Below are 17,231 nucleotides of genomic sequence, written 5' to 3'. Positions count from 1 at the left end.
TTCTTCAGACCGTGATTCCACATAAAGAAAACCGTCAAATCCTCAAGTCTCTTGAAGTCAAATTTGGACTGAATATGACCAAGTGAGTTATATTTCCTCTTTTACCCTTTTCTTACGTTAGATTGTCTACTTTGCACTTGGTTCTTTATTGCATTATCTTTTTGCCTTTGTGGTGCAGGAACTTCACAGTGAACTGGCTGCTGTGTCAGGATTCCTTCCAGCCACCATCTCAGGACTACCTGTTACGGCTAACGCAGTCTTCTCTTTTACCCTTTTACATCCTGGTTTTAATCGTATGCACATTCTCCATATCCCAGGGAATATTTAAAAGGTTTCGGTAAGTCATTTATCTGTTTATAACACAATCCCATAATGATAAGGGGGTTGATGAGCTTTATTAGGTTGTCAAAAAAGGGTGTTCATTCCATTGTTGTGCCAGAACAGAGAGGTGCTCTGTATGACTTGGTGTACCTGTCATTTGCAAAAACTTTTTATATAATGTAGATAATAACATTATATGTACATTTGTAATATACATTGCTTAAAAATGTGTATATTTTTTGGCGGGAAAATGCTGTTTTGTCCCTGCAGCTATTGTCTGTGTGTCTCCGTGTGAGACAAAGTATAGGAAGTGTACACTGGGGACAAGCAGGGCTCTGTACACTGGGGACAAGCAGGGCTCTGTACACTGAGGACAAGCAGGGCTCTGTACACTGGGGACAAGCAGGGCTCTGTACACTGAGGACAAGCAGGGCTCTGTACACTGGGGACAAGCAGGGCTCTGTACACTGGGGACAAGCAGGGCTCTGTACACTGAGGACAAGCAGGGCTCTGTACACTGGGGACAAGCAGGGCTCTGTACACTGGGGACAAGCAGGGCTCTGTACACTGGGGACAAGCAGGGCTCTGTACACTGAGGACAAGCAGTGCTCCGTACACTGAGAACGAGCAGGGCTCTGTACACTGAGGACGAGCAGGGCTCTGTACACTGAGGACGAGCAGGGCTCTGTACACTGAGGACAAGCGGGGCTCTGTACACTGAGGACAAGCGGGGCTCTGTACACTGAGGACAAGCGGGGCTCTGTACACTGAGGACAAGCAGGGCTCTGTACACTGAGGACAGGCAGGGCTCTGTACACTGAGGACAGGCAGGCCTCTGTGCCCTGAGGACAAGCAGGCCTCTGTGCCCTGAAGACGGGCAGGGTTCTGTGCCTTGAGGACGGGCAGGGCTCTGTACACTGAGGCTCTTACATACCACTGACTTAAATTACAGGCTGATTCCGCCCACAGAGAAACACATGCAATAGCTGCAGGGACAAGGCAGTATCTTTTCACCCAAAAAAATAAAAAATGTTTAAACAAAGTATATTACAATATAATAATACTTACCATATAATGGTATTATCTACATAAAAAGTTATTGCAAACAACAGGTACACTTTAATTAAAGCCATTTAATGCTACGTTTCCATTGGCATTGCATGTGTATTGGGCCATTTCTAGGGGTTGGATAAGACTCTCATACTCAGCAGGAATACAAGGAGTTGGACCCCCCCCCCCCACTAATCTGATATTAATGGCTTACCCTAAGGATAGGCCAACAGTATAAACGCCCCATAACCTTCAGCCTTGACTTGTAAGTTTCCTTCTCTATAGCTTAGGGCGTCCTACAATAGAACACCCTGATCTTAATTTTCTACAAGATGTTATTTTTTTTATTTTTTTTCCATTTCGGGATGTTGTGCTTTTATTTTTTTACACTAACAAGAATCTTGTTCTTGCACGCAGCGGTGAGGCAGTCAGCTGTAATGCTACCCCAGAGGAAGGACACGTTGGCGAAAGGCCAGAAGTCATCTACCATGTCATCCAAAGTCTTCTCCTTGGTTTACTGGCCATGACCTTCGAGGGGTGAGAACTCTTTTTGGTTGCTGGAGTGTTTCCTTACCAGTGTGCCTCCAGCTGTTGCAAAACTACAACTCCCAGCCAAAGGCTTTCCGAGCATGCTGGGAGTTGTAGTTTTGCAACAGCTGCAGGCACACAGGTTTTTTTTCATTCAGTAACCCAGTGTTTCCCAACCAGTGTGCCTCCAGCTGTTGCAAAACTACAACTCCTGGCATGCCTAGATAGGGTGTCCCGGCAAACTGGGTTGTAGTTTTTAAATATATATATATGTGCAGCTCACAATATATTAAATGAGGTTAACTGAGATACTCTCACACCCAGAGAGTGATAGAAAAAGGAATAAAACCACAAAGTTCCTCAGTCCTCAATTTACCATCTGTCTCAAGTACAGATGTATAATGAATGTCTGGAAATGGTATAATTGAACACTAATATTTATTTAATTTATTTAAAAATACAATACTGCGATAAAAGCACAAACCGCAGGGCCCTACGGCTGTATGCTGCTAATACTGCCCCTCTTATACATATATACAAATAACTGTCTATATTCAATTATGGACATTTATCAACGGGTTTAGTCAGGTTTTCTTTACTATAATTGTCGCAAAATTGTCGCAACTGCGACTACGCGATTTTTCGTGCGACATTTTGACTGGAAAGCAAGAAAAGCAAGTTTTCCAAAAATTAACTACGTAGTAGTAATTTTAAAATGGACTACGGGTAGTCAGGTATTTATTAACTGCGACAGTCGCAACTGCGACAGTCGCAACTGCGACAGTCGCAACAGGGTTAAAAATTGACTAAATTTACTCCAGCTCAAACATGGAGCAGAAAAAGCTACTACCAGAGTAAAACAGGAAAAATTGCTTACGTGAAAGAAAATTATCAACAGACTGAGACCAGTTGATAAATAAGTCACATATAAGCAAAAAAAAAGTAAGGAAAAAATTACTAAAAAAAAGAATACATAAGCAAACATTGATAAATATCCCTTAATGCACTTTATAGAATCGGATATACTGCGTTATTTGTTCTAACTTATATTAAACTCACCCACTATATGTGCTAAATGACCAATTCGGATTATGGCAAATAATCTGTATCACAATATGACAATATCAGTATCTTAGGCTGCATTCACAGTATCCTATTTAAGTGTAAAAACCGTATGGAACCATATTGCAAACCGTATGTATAGACATGTCATTGAAAACCATATGCCAAATGTAGCATCCGGTTGTGTACGTTTTGCAACATTTACGGTTTTATCTGTTTTTTTCCCGTACACAAAACCGTATTCTACTACGGTGTTATGTCCGGGTGAAAAACCAGATACAACCCATGTACGTTTCTTTTTAAATGGTGGTCAATGGGAACCATACAGAACCGCATGTGCGTTTGCACAATCCGGTTTTGCAGTTTGCACATGCGCAGTGCATGCCGAAAGTTCTTCCCACAATTAGAACAAGAAGAACTTTATTTAATTAAGGACAAACATAAAACCGTATCCGTATTTTTTTTTCTTCAAAAAACGTAATAAACCGGATGCAACCGGACATCCGTTTTCAAACTGTATACGGTTTAAAACTGTACAGAGGTATATACGGTTGTATATGGTTCGGACCGGTTTTGAGACAATTTTTTTTTACAAAAAAACCTGATACGGGAACCGTATTGAAAGAACGAGATGTGAACGCAGCCTTATGTATGAAAATACGTATGTGAGTCCTGAAAAATAATAGTTCTCTGTTTGCTGATATGTAATTCCTGTAAAGCAAAAAAGGCAAATCCTGAAAAGAAGGTAAATCCTGTAAACAAGGGTCCTCTGGTTTCTTATATGCAAAGACCCTGTGAATGGAAAGGCTGCAATGTTCATATGCGAAAGTCACAAATCTTAGAGGTGGGCAATGGTTAGGCGCAGATCCTGTAAGACAAATGTATAATGCTCCTTTGCATATAATGATGCGCTTTGTGTCTTTCTCAGAGCAGTTCAATTATTTATTCCTTGTATCCAATTATTTATTCCTTATGTCATTTGTTCTTGCTTTTATGCACCCCGATTTACTACAGCCCGTACTATACAACTCCAAGACAAGTCACCACTGGTATCAGCAAGCCCTGTTGAATTGTATATACAAAGCATTGGCTTTATAGAGCAGTGGTCTCCAACCTGCGGACCTCCAGATGTTGCAAAACTACAACTCCCAGCATGCCCGGACAGCCGTTGGCTGTCCGGGCATGCTGGGAGTTGTAGTTTTGCAACATCTGGAGGTCCGCAGGTTGGAGACCACTGATATAGAGCACCGATCCTGCCAGCCAGATACAGAACAACTGGGACGGAGCATATACCTGGCTTATAGAATCCCCAATCCGCCCTCCCGGTCAGCTGACCTGCAATCAGGTGACCACCTACGTCACATGCCATGGAGATCCCGCCGGAGCAAGCGGCCGCACAAAGGTGTGCTTCCATCGCCGCCTACAGCAGACAGATCGGGACAGCGTACTCCAGGGACCGGACACCTACGGCTGTGTAGTGGGAGTGGTGAGTGGCACTTTGTGCCAACATCTTTCCTTACAGGAATAAATAATTAAACTGCAAAGGAGCATTATACATTTGTCTTACAGGATCTGCGCCTAACCATTACACACCTCTAAGATTTGTGACTATTGCATATGAATATTGCAGCCTTTCCATTCACAGGGTCTTTGTATATCAGAAACCAGAGGACCCTTGTTTACAGAATTTGCCTTTTTCAGGACTCACATCTAACATACAGAGTATTACGTATTTTCATATATAAGATACTGATATATTGTGTGATATTGTCATATTGTGATACAGATTATATAGAGCTGGGCGGTATGACCAAAAATATGTATCATGGTATTTTTGTAAATTATGGCGGTTCCATGGTATTTAACGTTTTTTCTCCCCCCCCCCCCAATCATGTGACCCGTGGGCACTGCCCCTTCCCCGGTTTATCAGCCCAGCACTGCGCTGTCTCCACTTCGGAGAACTAATCATATGTGACCCGCGTGCGCTGCTTCTCCCCCCCCCCCCCCCCCCCCCCCCTCAAATAATTATCAGCCGCCACGCTGTACTGTACTATCCTGTGCCCGGGCTGCAAAAATAAACAAAATAAACTTTAACTCACCTTCCTACTTTCCCCGTTGCTCCGGTAACGGCCTCCAGGTCCAGCGATGCGAGCCTCATGCTGCTTCCTGGGGATGGGAATGTCACAGAGCCGTCAGCCTATCACCGGCCGGCTCCTTACATGACCGTGCTCTCAGCCTATCACCGGCTGAGACGGGACATCGCTGCGGCCGGTGATAGGCTGACGGCTCTGTGACCTCCCATCCCCAGGAAGCAGCAATAGCAGCGGAAGGACCGTGATGCCGGTACCGGAGCAACGGGGGGAATGTAGGAAGGTGAGGTAAAGTTTATTTTGTTTATTTTTGCAGCCCGGGCTGAGGATAGTACAGAAGCAGCGCTCGTGGGTTACATATGATTAGTTCCCCGATATGGGGGACAGTGCAGGGCTGATAATTCATTGGGGGGGGGGGGGGGGAAGAGAAGCAGAACAGCGCCCGCGGGTCACATATGAATAGTTCCCCAATGTGGGGACAGCGCGCTGCGGCAGGTAATTCACTAATTCGAGGGGGGGGGGAGGGGCCCAACTATAAACTCACAATCGCCCACTATAAGTTAGAACAAATAACGCAGTATATCCGATACTATAAAGTGCATTGAATATAGACAGTTATTTGTATATATGTATAAGAGGGGCAGTATTAGCAGCATTCAGTCATAGGACCCTGCGGTTTGTGCTTTTATCACAGTATTGTATTATTGATTGTCCATTTTTTAAAAATAAATATTAGTGTTCAATTATACCATTTCCAGACAATCATTATACATCTGTACTTGGGTTGTAGTTTTGCAACAGCTGGAGGCACACTGGTTGGGAAACACTGGGTTACTGCATAAAACCAATTAAAAAAAAAATCTAAAACGGATAAATGCTTTTTCAGGACCATCCATTCTGGCATGGACCCATACAATAATGTGTCCGTACAATAAGTTGGATCAATCCATACAAATGATTACAATAGGATATGCCATAGGTCTGACGTTTGGGAAATATTGTGTGTGCCCCTTTCCTAATGAGATAATGGGAGAATTGGCTGCCCTTGGACATGCTCCTTCTATTGAAGTCTATGGGAGTTCACTAAGTAACCTACAAGAAGTTGCCCCCAATTGTTCCACAGGATGGGATTCTTTAGGTGCGTCTAGGGAATAGTACAGACTGATATGTGACATGTTGAAGAAACATGGTGTGAACATAGCTTTATACTGTGTCATTCAGAAGGTAAGGTTATGTATAGCAAATTATAAAGTCTGTGTAGACTGTACTATAGGAAATCTCAAATGGCTTATCCAGCATTCAAAAAACATAGCTGCTTTCTGCTGTAAACAGCACCACACCTGTCCATAGGTTGTGAGTGGTATTGCAGCTCATTTCCATTCCATTAACTTTAATAGAGCCAAGCTGCAATACCAGACACATCCTGTGGACAGTAGTGGTGCTGTTTTTGTAATAAGGAAGCAGCGTTTTTCTATCCTTGGACAACCCCTGTAGGGTAGGGTCACACGTAACGGATCCGAAGAGTATTTTACACTGTGGATCCGCTGGTGACCCAACCCATAATGTGCCTTCAGCTGTTGACACTCCCTCACTCTGCCCCCTGGCCTACCCACTCCAAGCAGCCAAACGGGGGCCTGCGAGCCGCCGAGTGCACTCCCAGTTTATAAGTACTTGGAGCGAGGGATTACCACTGCGAGCAGACAGGGGGCGAGGCGGGGCAACAGCTGGAAGCACTATGGGTCGGGTCACCGGCGGATCTGCAGCGTAAAATACGCTGCAGATCCATTACATGTGACCCTACCCTTAAACAGTTTTTTCTTGGTACCTCCTATTGCCCAGATATCCTTTTCTGGTAGTTTATCCATATGAGTTGTTCTCTGCCTTCTACCCTTCTGTATCAGAGTTAAATATTTTCCCAGTACATTAAATGCCAAAATTCCAACCGGCCACGCCAATTCTGTCCCCTATATGTAATGTGCATAGTGCTAGATCAGTATATTTGGACCATTATCTCCAACTTGATATATTTTTTTTTATACTAAAGACCAAACAAGTTGTTATGACTTCAGTTAAAAAATATATTTTATTGGAATATATTAACCCCTTAAGGACCAAGCGTTTTTCCGTTTTTTGCACTTTCGATTTTTCCTCCTTACCTTTTAAAAATCATAACCCTTTCAATTTTGCACCTAAAAATCCATATGATGGCTTTTTTTATGCCACCAATTCTACTTTGTAATGACGTCAGTCATTTGACACAAAAACTACGGCGAAACTGAAAAAAAAATCATTGTGTGACAAAATTGAAGAAAAAACACATTTTGGAACTTTTGGGGGCTTCCGTTTCTACGCTGTAAATTTTTCCGTAAAAATTACACCTTATGTTTATTCTGTAGGTCCATACGGTTAAAATGATATTCTACTTGTATAGGTTTGATTTTGTCAGACTTCTGAAAAAAATCATAACTACATGCAGGAAAATGTCTACGTTTAAAATTGTCATTTTCTGACCCCGATAACTTTTAAAATTTTTCTGCGTATGGGGCGGTATGAGGGCTCATTTTTTTGCGCTGTGATCTGAAGTTTTTATCAGTACCATTTTTTTGTTTTGATCAGACTTTTTGATCGCTTTTTATTCATTTTTTTATGTTATAAAAAGTGACCAAAAATACGCTATTTTGGATTTTGAATTTTTTTGTGCGTACGCCATTGACCGTGCAGTTTAATTAACAATGTATTTTTAAAGTTTGGACACTTGCGCATGTGGCGATACCACAAATGTATATATTACAGTTTTTTTATTTTTTATGGGAAAAGGGGAGTAATTCTGACTTTAATTAGGATAGGGGTTAAATCACATTTATTAACTTTTTTTTGTTTGCAATGTTACAGCCCCCATAGGGGCTATAACATGCATTACACTGATTGCAGGCACTGTTAAATGCATTGCCATAGTTACATAGTTACATAGTTAGTACGGTCGAAAAAAGACAGACATCCATCAAGTTCAACCAGGGAATTAAGGGGTAGGGGTGTGGCACGATATTGGGGAAGGGATGGGATTTTATATTTCTTCATAAGCATTAATGTTATTTTGTTCCATGAATGTATCTAATCCTGTTTTAAAGCTGTTAATTGTTCCTGCTGTGACCAGTTCCTGAGGTAGACCGTTCCATAAATTCACAGTCCTCACGGTAAAGAAGGCGTGTCGCCCCTTGAGACTAAACTTTTTCTTCTCCAGACGGAGGGAGTGCCCCCTTGTCCTTTGGGGGGGTTTAACCTGGAACAGTTTTTCTCCATATTTTTTGTATGGGCCATTAATATACCGTACTTATATACGTTTATCATATCCCCCCTTAAACGTCTCTTCTCAAGACTAAACAATTGTAACTCCTTTAATCGCTCCTCATAGCTAAGATGTTCCATGCCCCATATTAGTTTAGTCGCGCGTCTCTGCACCCTTTCCAACTCCGCAGTGTCCCTTTTATGTACAGGCGACCAAAACTGAACAGCATATTCCAGGTGAGGCCGTACCAATGCTTTATAAAGGGGGAGTATTATGCCCCTTTCCCTTGAGTCCAGGCCTCTTTTGATACATGACAATATCCTGCTGGCTTTGGAAGCAGCAGCCTGACATTGCATGCTATTCTGTAGTCTGTGATCTACAAGTACACCCAGATCCTTCTCTACCAGTGACTCTGCCAGTTTAATCCCCCCTAAGACATACGATGCATGCAGGTTCTTAGTACCCAGATGCATAACTTTACATTTATCCACATTGAACCTCATTTGCCAAGTGGATGCCCAGACACTTAGTCTATCCAAGTCATCCTGTAACTTATGCACATCCTCTATAGACTGTACCGTGCTACAAAGCTTGGTGTCATCTGCAAAGATAGAAACAGAGCTGTTAATACCATCCTCTATATCATTGATAAATAAATTAAACAGCGGTCCCAGTACAGAACCTTGGGGTACACCACTAATTACCAGGGACCAATCAGAGTACGAATCATTGACCACCACTCTCTGGGTACGATCCATGAGCCAGTGTTCAATCCAGTTACAAACTAAAATTTCCAAACCCAAAGACCTTAACTTACCTGTCAGACGTCTATGAGGGACAGTATCAAACGCTTTAGCAAAATCCAGAAACACTATATCCACAGCCATTCCTCTGTCAAGGCTTCTACTCACCTCTTCATAAAAGCAAATTAGATTGGTTTGACAACTTCTATCCTTAGTAAACCCATGCTGGCTATCACTTATAATACAATTATCCCCCATGTATTCCTGTATGTAATCCCTTATAAGTCCTTCAAACAATTTACCCACAATGCACGTTAGACTTACCGGTCTATAGTTTCCTGGGGAAGACCTAGAGCCCTTTTTGAAGATTGGCACCACATTCGCCTTGCGCCAGTCCCTTGGCACAATACCAGACACCAGAGAATCTCTAAATATCATGAACAGGGGTACAGATATTACTGAACTTACCTCTCTAAGAACTCTTGGGTGTAGTCCATCCGGCCCTGGGGATTTGCTTACATTTATATCACTTAACTTACCTTGTACCATCTCTACATTAAGCCAGTTCAGTACATTACATGATGTGTTACCAGCACTGACCTGTCCAATGTCAGCTCCTTTTTCCATAGTGTATACAGAACTAAAGAACCCATTCAGTAGCTCCGCCTTCTCTTTATCGCCTGTGACAACCTCCCCATTATCATTATTAAGGGGTCCTACATGCTCTGTCCTTGGTATTTTTGTATTTATATATCTAAAAAAATATTTAGGATTAGTTTTGCTTTCTTTGGCCACCTGTCTCTCGTTTTGAATTTTTGCTGTTTTTATTACATTTTTACAGATTTTATTAAGCTCTTTGTACTGTTTAAATGTTATCGCTGACCCATCAGATTTGTATTTTTTGAAGGCTATTTTTTTGTTGTTTATTGCTCTTTTAACATCATTTGTCAGCCATGTAGGATTTAGTTTTAATCGTTTATATTTGTTCCCCTTTGGTATATATTTAGATGTATAGTTATTTAGAGTTGATTTAAAGATGTCCCATTTACCTTCTGTATCAGTATTTGACAACACCTCCCCCCAGTCTATGTCCTGTAGTGCAGCCCTCAGCCCAGGGAAGTTTGCCTTTTTAAAGTTATATGTTTTTGCCTTCCCCGCCTGTCTTTGTTTTCTACATTTTAAGTCAAAAGTAACTATATTGTGGTCGCTATTACCAAGGTTTTCCCGCACAGTTACATTACCAACCAGCTCTGCGTTGTTGGAAATGATCAGATCCAACAAGGCATCACTTCTTGTTGGGTCCCCCACAAACTGGCCCATAAAATTATCCTGCAATAAATTTAGGAATTGTCGCCCCATTGTAGTTTTAGCCAACCCCGGACCCCAATCTATATCTGGATAGTTAAAATCTCCCATTATTACCACTGTTCCTGCCCGGGCGGCCCTCTCTATTTGTTTATGAAGCTGAACTTCTATCTCTTCAGTGATATTAGGGGGTCTGTAGATTACACCAAATATTATTTTTTCAGTATTTCCCTCCTTTTGTAATTCTACCCACAGTGATTCCACCTCCTCAGAATCATCACACACTATGGCATCGTTCACACTGACTTTCATACCACTTCTTACATACAGACAGACTCCACCACCATTTCTGTTCATTCTATCCTTGCGAAACAATGTAAACCCCTGCAGATTGACAGCCCAGTCATGCGAGGAGTCCAGCCATGTCTCAGTGACCCCAACTATATCAATATGTTCCTCCAGTATCAAGGCCTCAAGCTCCCCCATTTTATTTGCTAGGCTTCTGGCATTTGTGAACATACACTTTACATTTCCATCCTTTATGTTATTGGGGTTAATGGGATTCAAGGGTGTAAGTTTTATTTTCCTATGAAGCTTATTCCTATTAACTATTCTAACCCTTCCCTCCGCTTCACCCCCAGGTACATTAATAATTCCCACCTCTCTATCTACACTATCTTCCCCCTCTTTGCTGTAGGTTCCCTCCCCCCAAGTCCCTAGTTTAAACACTCCTCCACCCTTCTAGCCATCTTCTCCCCAAGCAAAGCTGCACCCTCCCCATTGAGGTGCAGCCCGTCCCTACGGTAGAGCCGGTAACCGACAGCGAAGTCAGCCCAGTTCTCCATGAACCCAAACCCTTCCTTCCTACACCAGCTTCTGAGCCACTTGTTTACCTCCCTGATCTCCCGCTGCCTCTCTGGTGTAGCTCGTGGTACTGGTAGTATTTCAGAAAATACTACCTTGGAGGTCCTTGCCTTAAGCTTGCGGCCTAAGTCCCTGAAATCATTTTTAAGGACACTCCACCTACCTCTTGATCAGTGTTCTCTGTGCTTGATTGCTCAAGTCTAGATCTCAGGCTTTGAGCAATCAAACGCTGATCGGAACAGCGTGGAGCCAGGTAGGAAGCCTCCCACTGTCCTCTCAGCTGTTCAGGACGCCGCGTTTTCACCGTGGCGGTCCCAAACAGCTCTGCTGAGCTAATCGGCAGCATATTCTCCCGTTTTAGATGCCGCGATCAACTTTGATCGTGGCGTCTAAAGGGTTAATACCAGACATCAGCCAAATCGGCAATGTCGGGTATTAGCTGCGGGTCCTGGTTGCTGATAGCAACTGGGACCCCACAGATACAAAGCTTCACAGATTGGGAGGCGGCCACAGATGTAAATATACCCGTGGTCGTTAAGGGGTTAAAAATACACTATGGATGAGATTTATCAAAACATGTCAAGAGGAAAAGTTGTTGAGTTGTTCATAGTAACCAATCAGATCACTTCTTTCATTTTTGTAAAGACCTGTGAATAATGAAAGATTCGATCTGATTGGTTGCTATGGGCAACCCAGCAACTTTTCTTCTGGACAGGTTTTGATAAATCTTCCCCCTACATCTCTACGAGATGTTCATAAAAGTACAGACAAGAAGAGCCAGTTCCACGCCTTTGTATACCATAATAATTATATAAAACAGCAGTGATATCCAATTGTATCCCAAACTGGGAAGTCCATATACCAAGTACCAGTGGTGTAGCGTGGGTTGTCAGCGCACCCGGGGCAAGGCAAGTAATTTGCGCCCCCTAACCCGTGAATTTTAGCACTAGAGTCTCTTCCACTAGATTAGTTAAAGAAACCCTTAGCCCCTAAGCACATGTATGTACATGTATTGCTCCCCCCCCCCCCACAATATTAGGCAGCTCCTCCCACATTTGTAGGCAGCTCCCCCCACATTTGTAGGCAGCTCCCCCCACATTAGGTCAGCAGTTCCCCCACAATATTAGGCAGCTTCCCCCCACCCCACAGACATACAGCTTCCAGCCATATACAGTGTATGGCTGGAGGCTGTATGTCTGTACTGCTGCCCCCACAGTGATCCGGTCACTGCTCCTCCGGCCCGGGGTCACATCTACTGCTATGGCCTATGGACCATAGCAGTAGGTACCGGGATCGGGGGAGCGGTGACCGGAACACTGAAGAAGATGACGTGCCGCCGGTCACTTACCAGGCCCCGGCCAGCGCGCGTCCTCCTGCGATGATCCTGCGGTCCTCCTGCGCCTCTATGGTTGTACGCACGGGACGTCAGTGACGTCCCGTGCGTACAACCATAGAGGCGGAGAAGCGAAGGACCGAAGGAGGACACGCGCGGGCCGGGGAATGGTGAGTGACCGGCAGACATCCTTATGTCCCGAAAAGATTTTTCAGGACACAGGGATGTCCGGGATAGGATTAGGAATACTTCTTTTTATGTGCCCGGGCCGGCTCCCGTGTGTGGCTGCAGGTGGGGGCCGACCAGAGGATAAAAAAACTAATACTGTATACTAAAAACCAGGGGGCCTCCAGCTGTTGTGAAACTACAACTCCCAGCATGCCCGGACAGCCTTTGACGGTCCGACCATGCTGGGAGTTGTAGTTTCACAACAGCTGGAGGCCCCCTGGTTTTTAGTATACAGTATTAGGTTTTATATGCGCTGGCCGGCCCCCACCTGCAGCCACACACTGGAGCCGGCCCGGGCACATAAAAAGAAGTATTCCTATCCCGGAGAGCGCGCCCCCCAGATGTTGCGCCCGGTGCGGCCGGCCCTCCCTGCACCCCCCACGCTACGCCTCTGGCAAGTACACACTATAGTACAAAGAGCAGCAGGAATGTATGGCAGTAATACAGTGGGGCAAAAAAATGTTTAGTCAACCACCAATTGTGCATGTTCTGCCACTTAAAAAGATGAGAGAGGCCTTTAATTTTCATCATAGATATACCTCAACTATGAGAGACATAATGAGAAAAAAAATTACATTGTCTAATTTTTTAAGAATTTATTTGCAAATTATGGTGGAAAATAAGTGTTTGGTCACCTACAAACAAGCAAGATTTCTGGTTCTTACAGACCTGTAATTTCTTTAAAGGGGTATTCCAGGAAAAAATTTTTTTATATATATATCAACTGGCTCCAGAAAGTTAAACAGATTTGTAAATTACTTCTATTAAAAAATCTTAATCCTTTCAGTACTTATGAGCTTCTGAAGTTAAGGTTGTTATTTTCTGTCTAAGTGCTCTCTGATGACACCTGTCTTGGGAAACGCCCAGTTTAGAAGAGGTTTGCAATGGGGATTTGCTTCTAAACTAGGCGTTTCCCGAGACAGGTGTCATCAGAGAGGACTTAGACAGAAAAGAACAACCTTAACTTCAGAAGCTCAGAAGTACTGAAAGGATTAAGATTAATTTTTTTTCTATTTTTAATAGAAGTAATTTACAAATCTGTTTTAACTTTCTGGAGCCAGTTGAGATATATATATATATATATATATATATATATATATATATCAAGTTTTTTCCTGGATAACCCCTTTAAGAGTCTCATCTGTTCTCCACTTGTACCTGTATTAATGGGACCTGTTTGAACTTATCATTATAAAAGACACCTGTCCACAACCTCAAACAGTCACACTCCAAACTCCAGTATGGCCAAGACCAAAGAGCTGTCGAAGGACACCAGAAACAAAATTGTACACCTGCAATAGGCTAGGAAGACTGAATCTGCAATAGGCAAGCAGCTTGGTGTGAATAAATCCACTGTGGGAGCAATTATTAGAAAATGGAAGACATACAAGACCACTGATAATCTCCCTCGATCTGTGGCTCTACGTAAGATCTCACCCCGTGGTGTCAAAATTATCACAAGAACGGTGAGCAAAAATTCCAGAACCACACAGGGGACCTAGTGAATGACCTACAGAGAGCTGGGACCAAAGTAACAAAGGCTACCATCAATAACACACTACACCACCAGGGACTCAAATCATGCAGTGCCACGTGTCCCCCTGCTTAAGCCAGTACATGTCTGGGCCTGTCTGAAGTTTGCTAGAGAGCATTTGGATGATCCAGAAGAGGATTGGGAGAATGTCATATGGTCAGATGAAACCAAAGTAGAACTTTTTGGTAAAAACTCAACTCGTCGTGTTTGGAGGAGAAAGAATGCTGAGTTGCATGCAAAGAACACCAGACCTACTGTGAAGCATGGGGGTGGAAACATCATGGTTTGATGCTGTTTTTCTGCTAAGGGACCAGGACAACTGATCCGTATAAAGCAAAGAATGAATGGGGCCATGTATCATGAGATTTTGAGTGAAAACCTCCTTCCATCAGCAAGGGCATTGAAGATGAAACGTGGCTGGGTCTTTCAGCATGACAATGATCCCAAACACACCACCCTTGCAATAAAGGAGTGGCTTCGTAAGAAGCATTTCAAGGTCCCCGAGTGGCCTAGCCAGTCTCCAGATCTCAACCCCATAGAAAACCTTTGGAGGAAGTTGAAAGTCCGTGTTGCCCAGCGACAGCCCCAAAACATCACTGCTCTAGAGGAGATCTGCATGGAGGAATGGACCAAAATACCAGCAACAGTGTGTGAAAACGTTTGATCTCGGTCATTGCCAACAAAGGATATATAACAAAGTATTGAGATTAACTTTTTTTATTGACCAAATACCTATTTTCCACCATAATTTGCAAATAAATTCTTTAAAAATCAGACAATGTGATTTTATGAATTTTTTTTCTCATTATATCTCTCATAGTTGAGGTATACCTATGATGAAAATTACAGGCCTCTCTCATCTTTTTAAGTGGGAGAACAATTGGTGGCTGACTAAATACTTTTTTGCCCCACTGTATATTCCCACAGTGGGTAAGACCATATGAATCATATCCTAAACCTATTGTAAACTGCTCCCAAGTATATGATAGTATAAATAGTAAAATATTGTAACTCAACCATGCCGCTTATAGTGCCGTTTACTGGACCCCGAGCACGCGTTCGCTCCTTCCTCAGGGGGTTCCCCGTACAGCTGGGTAAGAATCTCCCCAAATTTCCTAATGCCAAATTCATTCATATATCAAGTGAATATTGCTTACAGATCAGATTATAATGTGATGTATTTGTTTTAGAATGAAGTACATGTGGACACCTCATGTCTGTGTTATCGCTGCCTTCGGTGTTTGTTCTCCAGAACTTTGGTTAACGCTCTTCAAGTGGATTCGTCTGAAATCTGTACATCCGGTTGTACTGGTGAGTATACAGTGTTACCTATATCATGTAAAGGGGTTGGCAGAGGCTCCATGACTTGCTGCATATGCAACCTCTGGGCAGCATCAGTTACTATACTCCCAATTATTGTACTATCATTCCCTGTTCTTATCTCTTAATAAAAATTAGTTTTTTGAGTTCGTGTTGGCCTAAATTATGACAACCTTCGTATACAGCTGCTTCCCAGTGTGAACTGATCACGTAGGGCAGTGGTCTCACACTGTGGCCCTCCAGATGTTGCAAAACTTCAACTCCCAGCTGTTGGCTGTCCGGGCATGCTAGGAGTTGAAGTTTTGTAACATCTGGAGGGCCACAGTTTGAGACCACTGATGTAGGGTCTAATCTTACTTATTAGGTTTTCTTCTTGGTGTCTAGGATTTATGGTGCAGCATACTGCACTAAATTCTTTTGTATGTTTGACTGAACTTGCAACAGAGGCATCTAGCCAAGCCTTCAGTACAAGTGTGAACCAAGGCTTAAAAAAAAATGTCCTGTGTCCTGGGCTTCTCCCCTGCCCAGCTCTCTTGTTTTCCAGACCACTTCCTAGCTTTGCTCCCCAGGGACCTTGGCATACACCTGCCCAGCTATTTTTTGTCCCATGCCACTCCTTAGCCCAGCTCTCTTGTGTGTTGGCCTACTCTCTTTTCCTGCCCTCCTGTGTCTCGGGCCATGCCCTTTTCCTGTCGTCCTATGTTTTGGGCCATGCCCCTTTCCTACCCTCCTGTGTCTCGGGTCATGCCCCTTTCCTACCCTCCTGTGTCTCGGGTCCTGCCCCTTTCCTACCCTCCTGTGTCTCGGGTCATGCCCCTTTCCTGCCCTCCTGTGTCTGGGGTCACGCCCCTTTCCTGCCCTCCTGTGTCTGGGGTCACGCCCCTTTCCTGCCCTCCTGTGTCTCGGGTCACGCCCCTTTCCTGCCCTCCTGTGTCTCGGGTCACGCCCCTTTCCTGCCCTCCTGTGTCTCGGGTCACGCCCCTTTCCTGCCCTCCTGTGTCTCGGGTCATGCCCCTTTCCTGCCCTCCTGTGTCTCGGGTCATGCCCCTTTCCTGCCCTCCTGTGTCTCGGGTCATGCACCTTTCCTGCCCTCCTGTGTCTCGGGTCATGCCCCTTTCCTGCCCTCCTGTGTCTCGGGTCATGCCCCTTTCCTGCCCTCCTGTGTCTCGGGCCATGCCCCTTTCCTGCCCTCCTGTGTCTCGGGCCATGCCCCTTTCCTGCCCTCCTGTGTCTCGGGCCATGCCCCTTTCCTGCCCTCCTGTGTCTCGGGTCATGCCCCTTTCCTGCCCTCCTGTGTCTCGGGTCATGCCCCTTTCCTGCCCTCCTGTGTCTCGGGTCATGCCCCTTTCCTGCCCTCCTGTGTCTCGGGTCATGCCCCTTTCCTGCCCTCCTGTGTCTCGGGTCATGCCCCTTTCCTGCCCTCCTGTGTCTTGGGTCATGCCCCTTTTCTGCCCTCCTGTGTCTCGGGTCATGCCCCTTTTCTGCCCTCCTGTGTCTCGGGTCATGCCCCTTTTCTGCCCTCCTGTGTCTCGGGTCATGCCCCTTTCCTGCCCTCCTGTGTCTCGGG

General features: G+C 44.2%; 1 protein-coding gene across 3 annotated transcripts in view; it reads left to right on the top strand.

Moving 5' to 3' along the window:
• DPY19L4 (dpy-19 like 4) overlaps positions 1 to 17,231 on the top strand; it is a 74,401-nt gene that overhangs the window by 46,468 nt on the left and 10,702 nt on the right. For all 3 annotated transcript variants that reach the window (XM_056522481.1, XM_056522480.1, XM_056522479.1), the window contains 4 exons: positions 9 to 82; positions 179 to 337; positions 1,789 to 1,908; positions 15,535 to 15,655. In XM_056522481.1, the coding sequence (XP_056378456.1) occupies positions 9 to 82; positions 179 to 337; positions 1,789 to 1,908; positions 15,535 to 15,655 (474 nt within the window). The remainder of the gene's footprint in view (positions 1 to 8; positions 83 to 178; positions 338 to 1,788; positions 1,909 to 15,534; positions 15,656 to 17,231) is intronic.

This window comes from Hyla sarda, chromosome 5 (assembly GCF_029499605.1).
Source record: "Hyla sarda isolate aHylSar1 chromosome 5, aHylSar1.hap1, whole genome shotgun sequence".
NCBI lineage: Eukaryota > Metazoa > Chordata > Amphibia > Anura > Hylidae > Hyla > Hyla sarda.
Note: the sequence above shows the minus strand (reverse complement) of the source record. Positions and strands in the feature narration are given on the sequence as shown.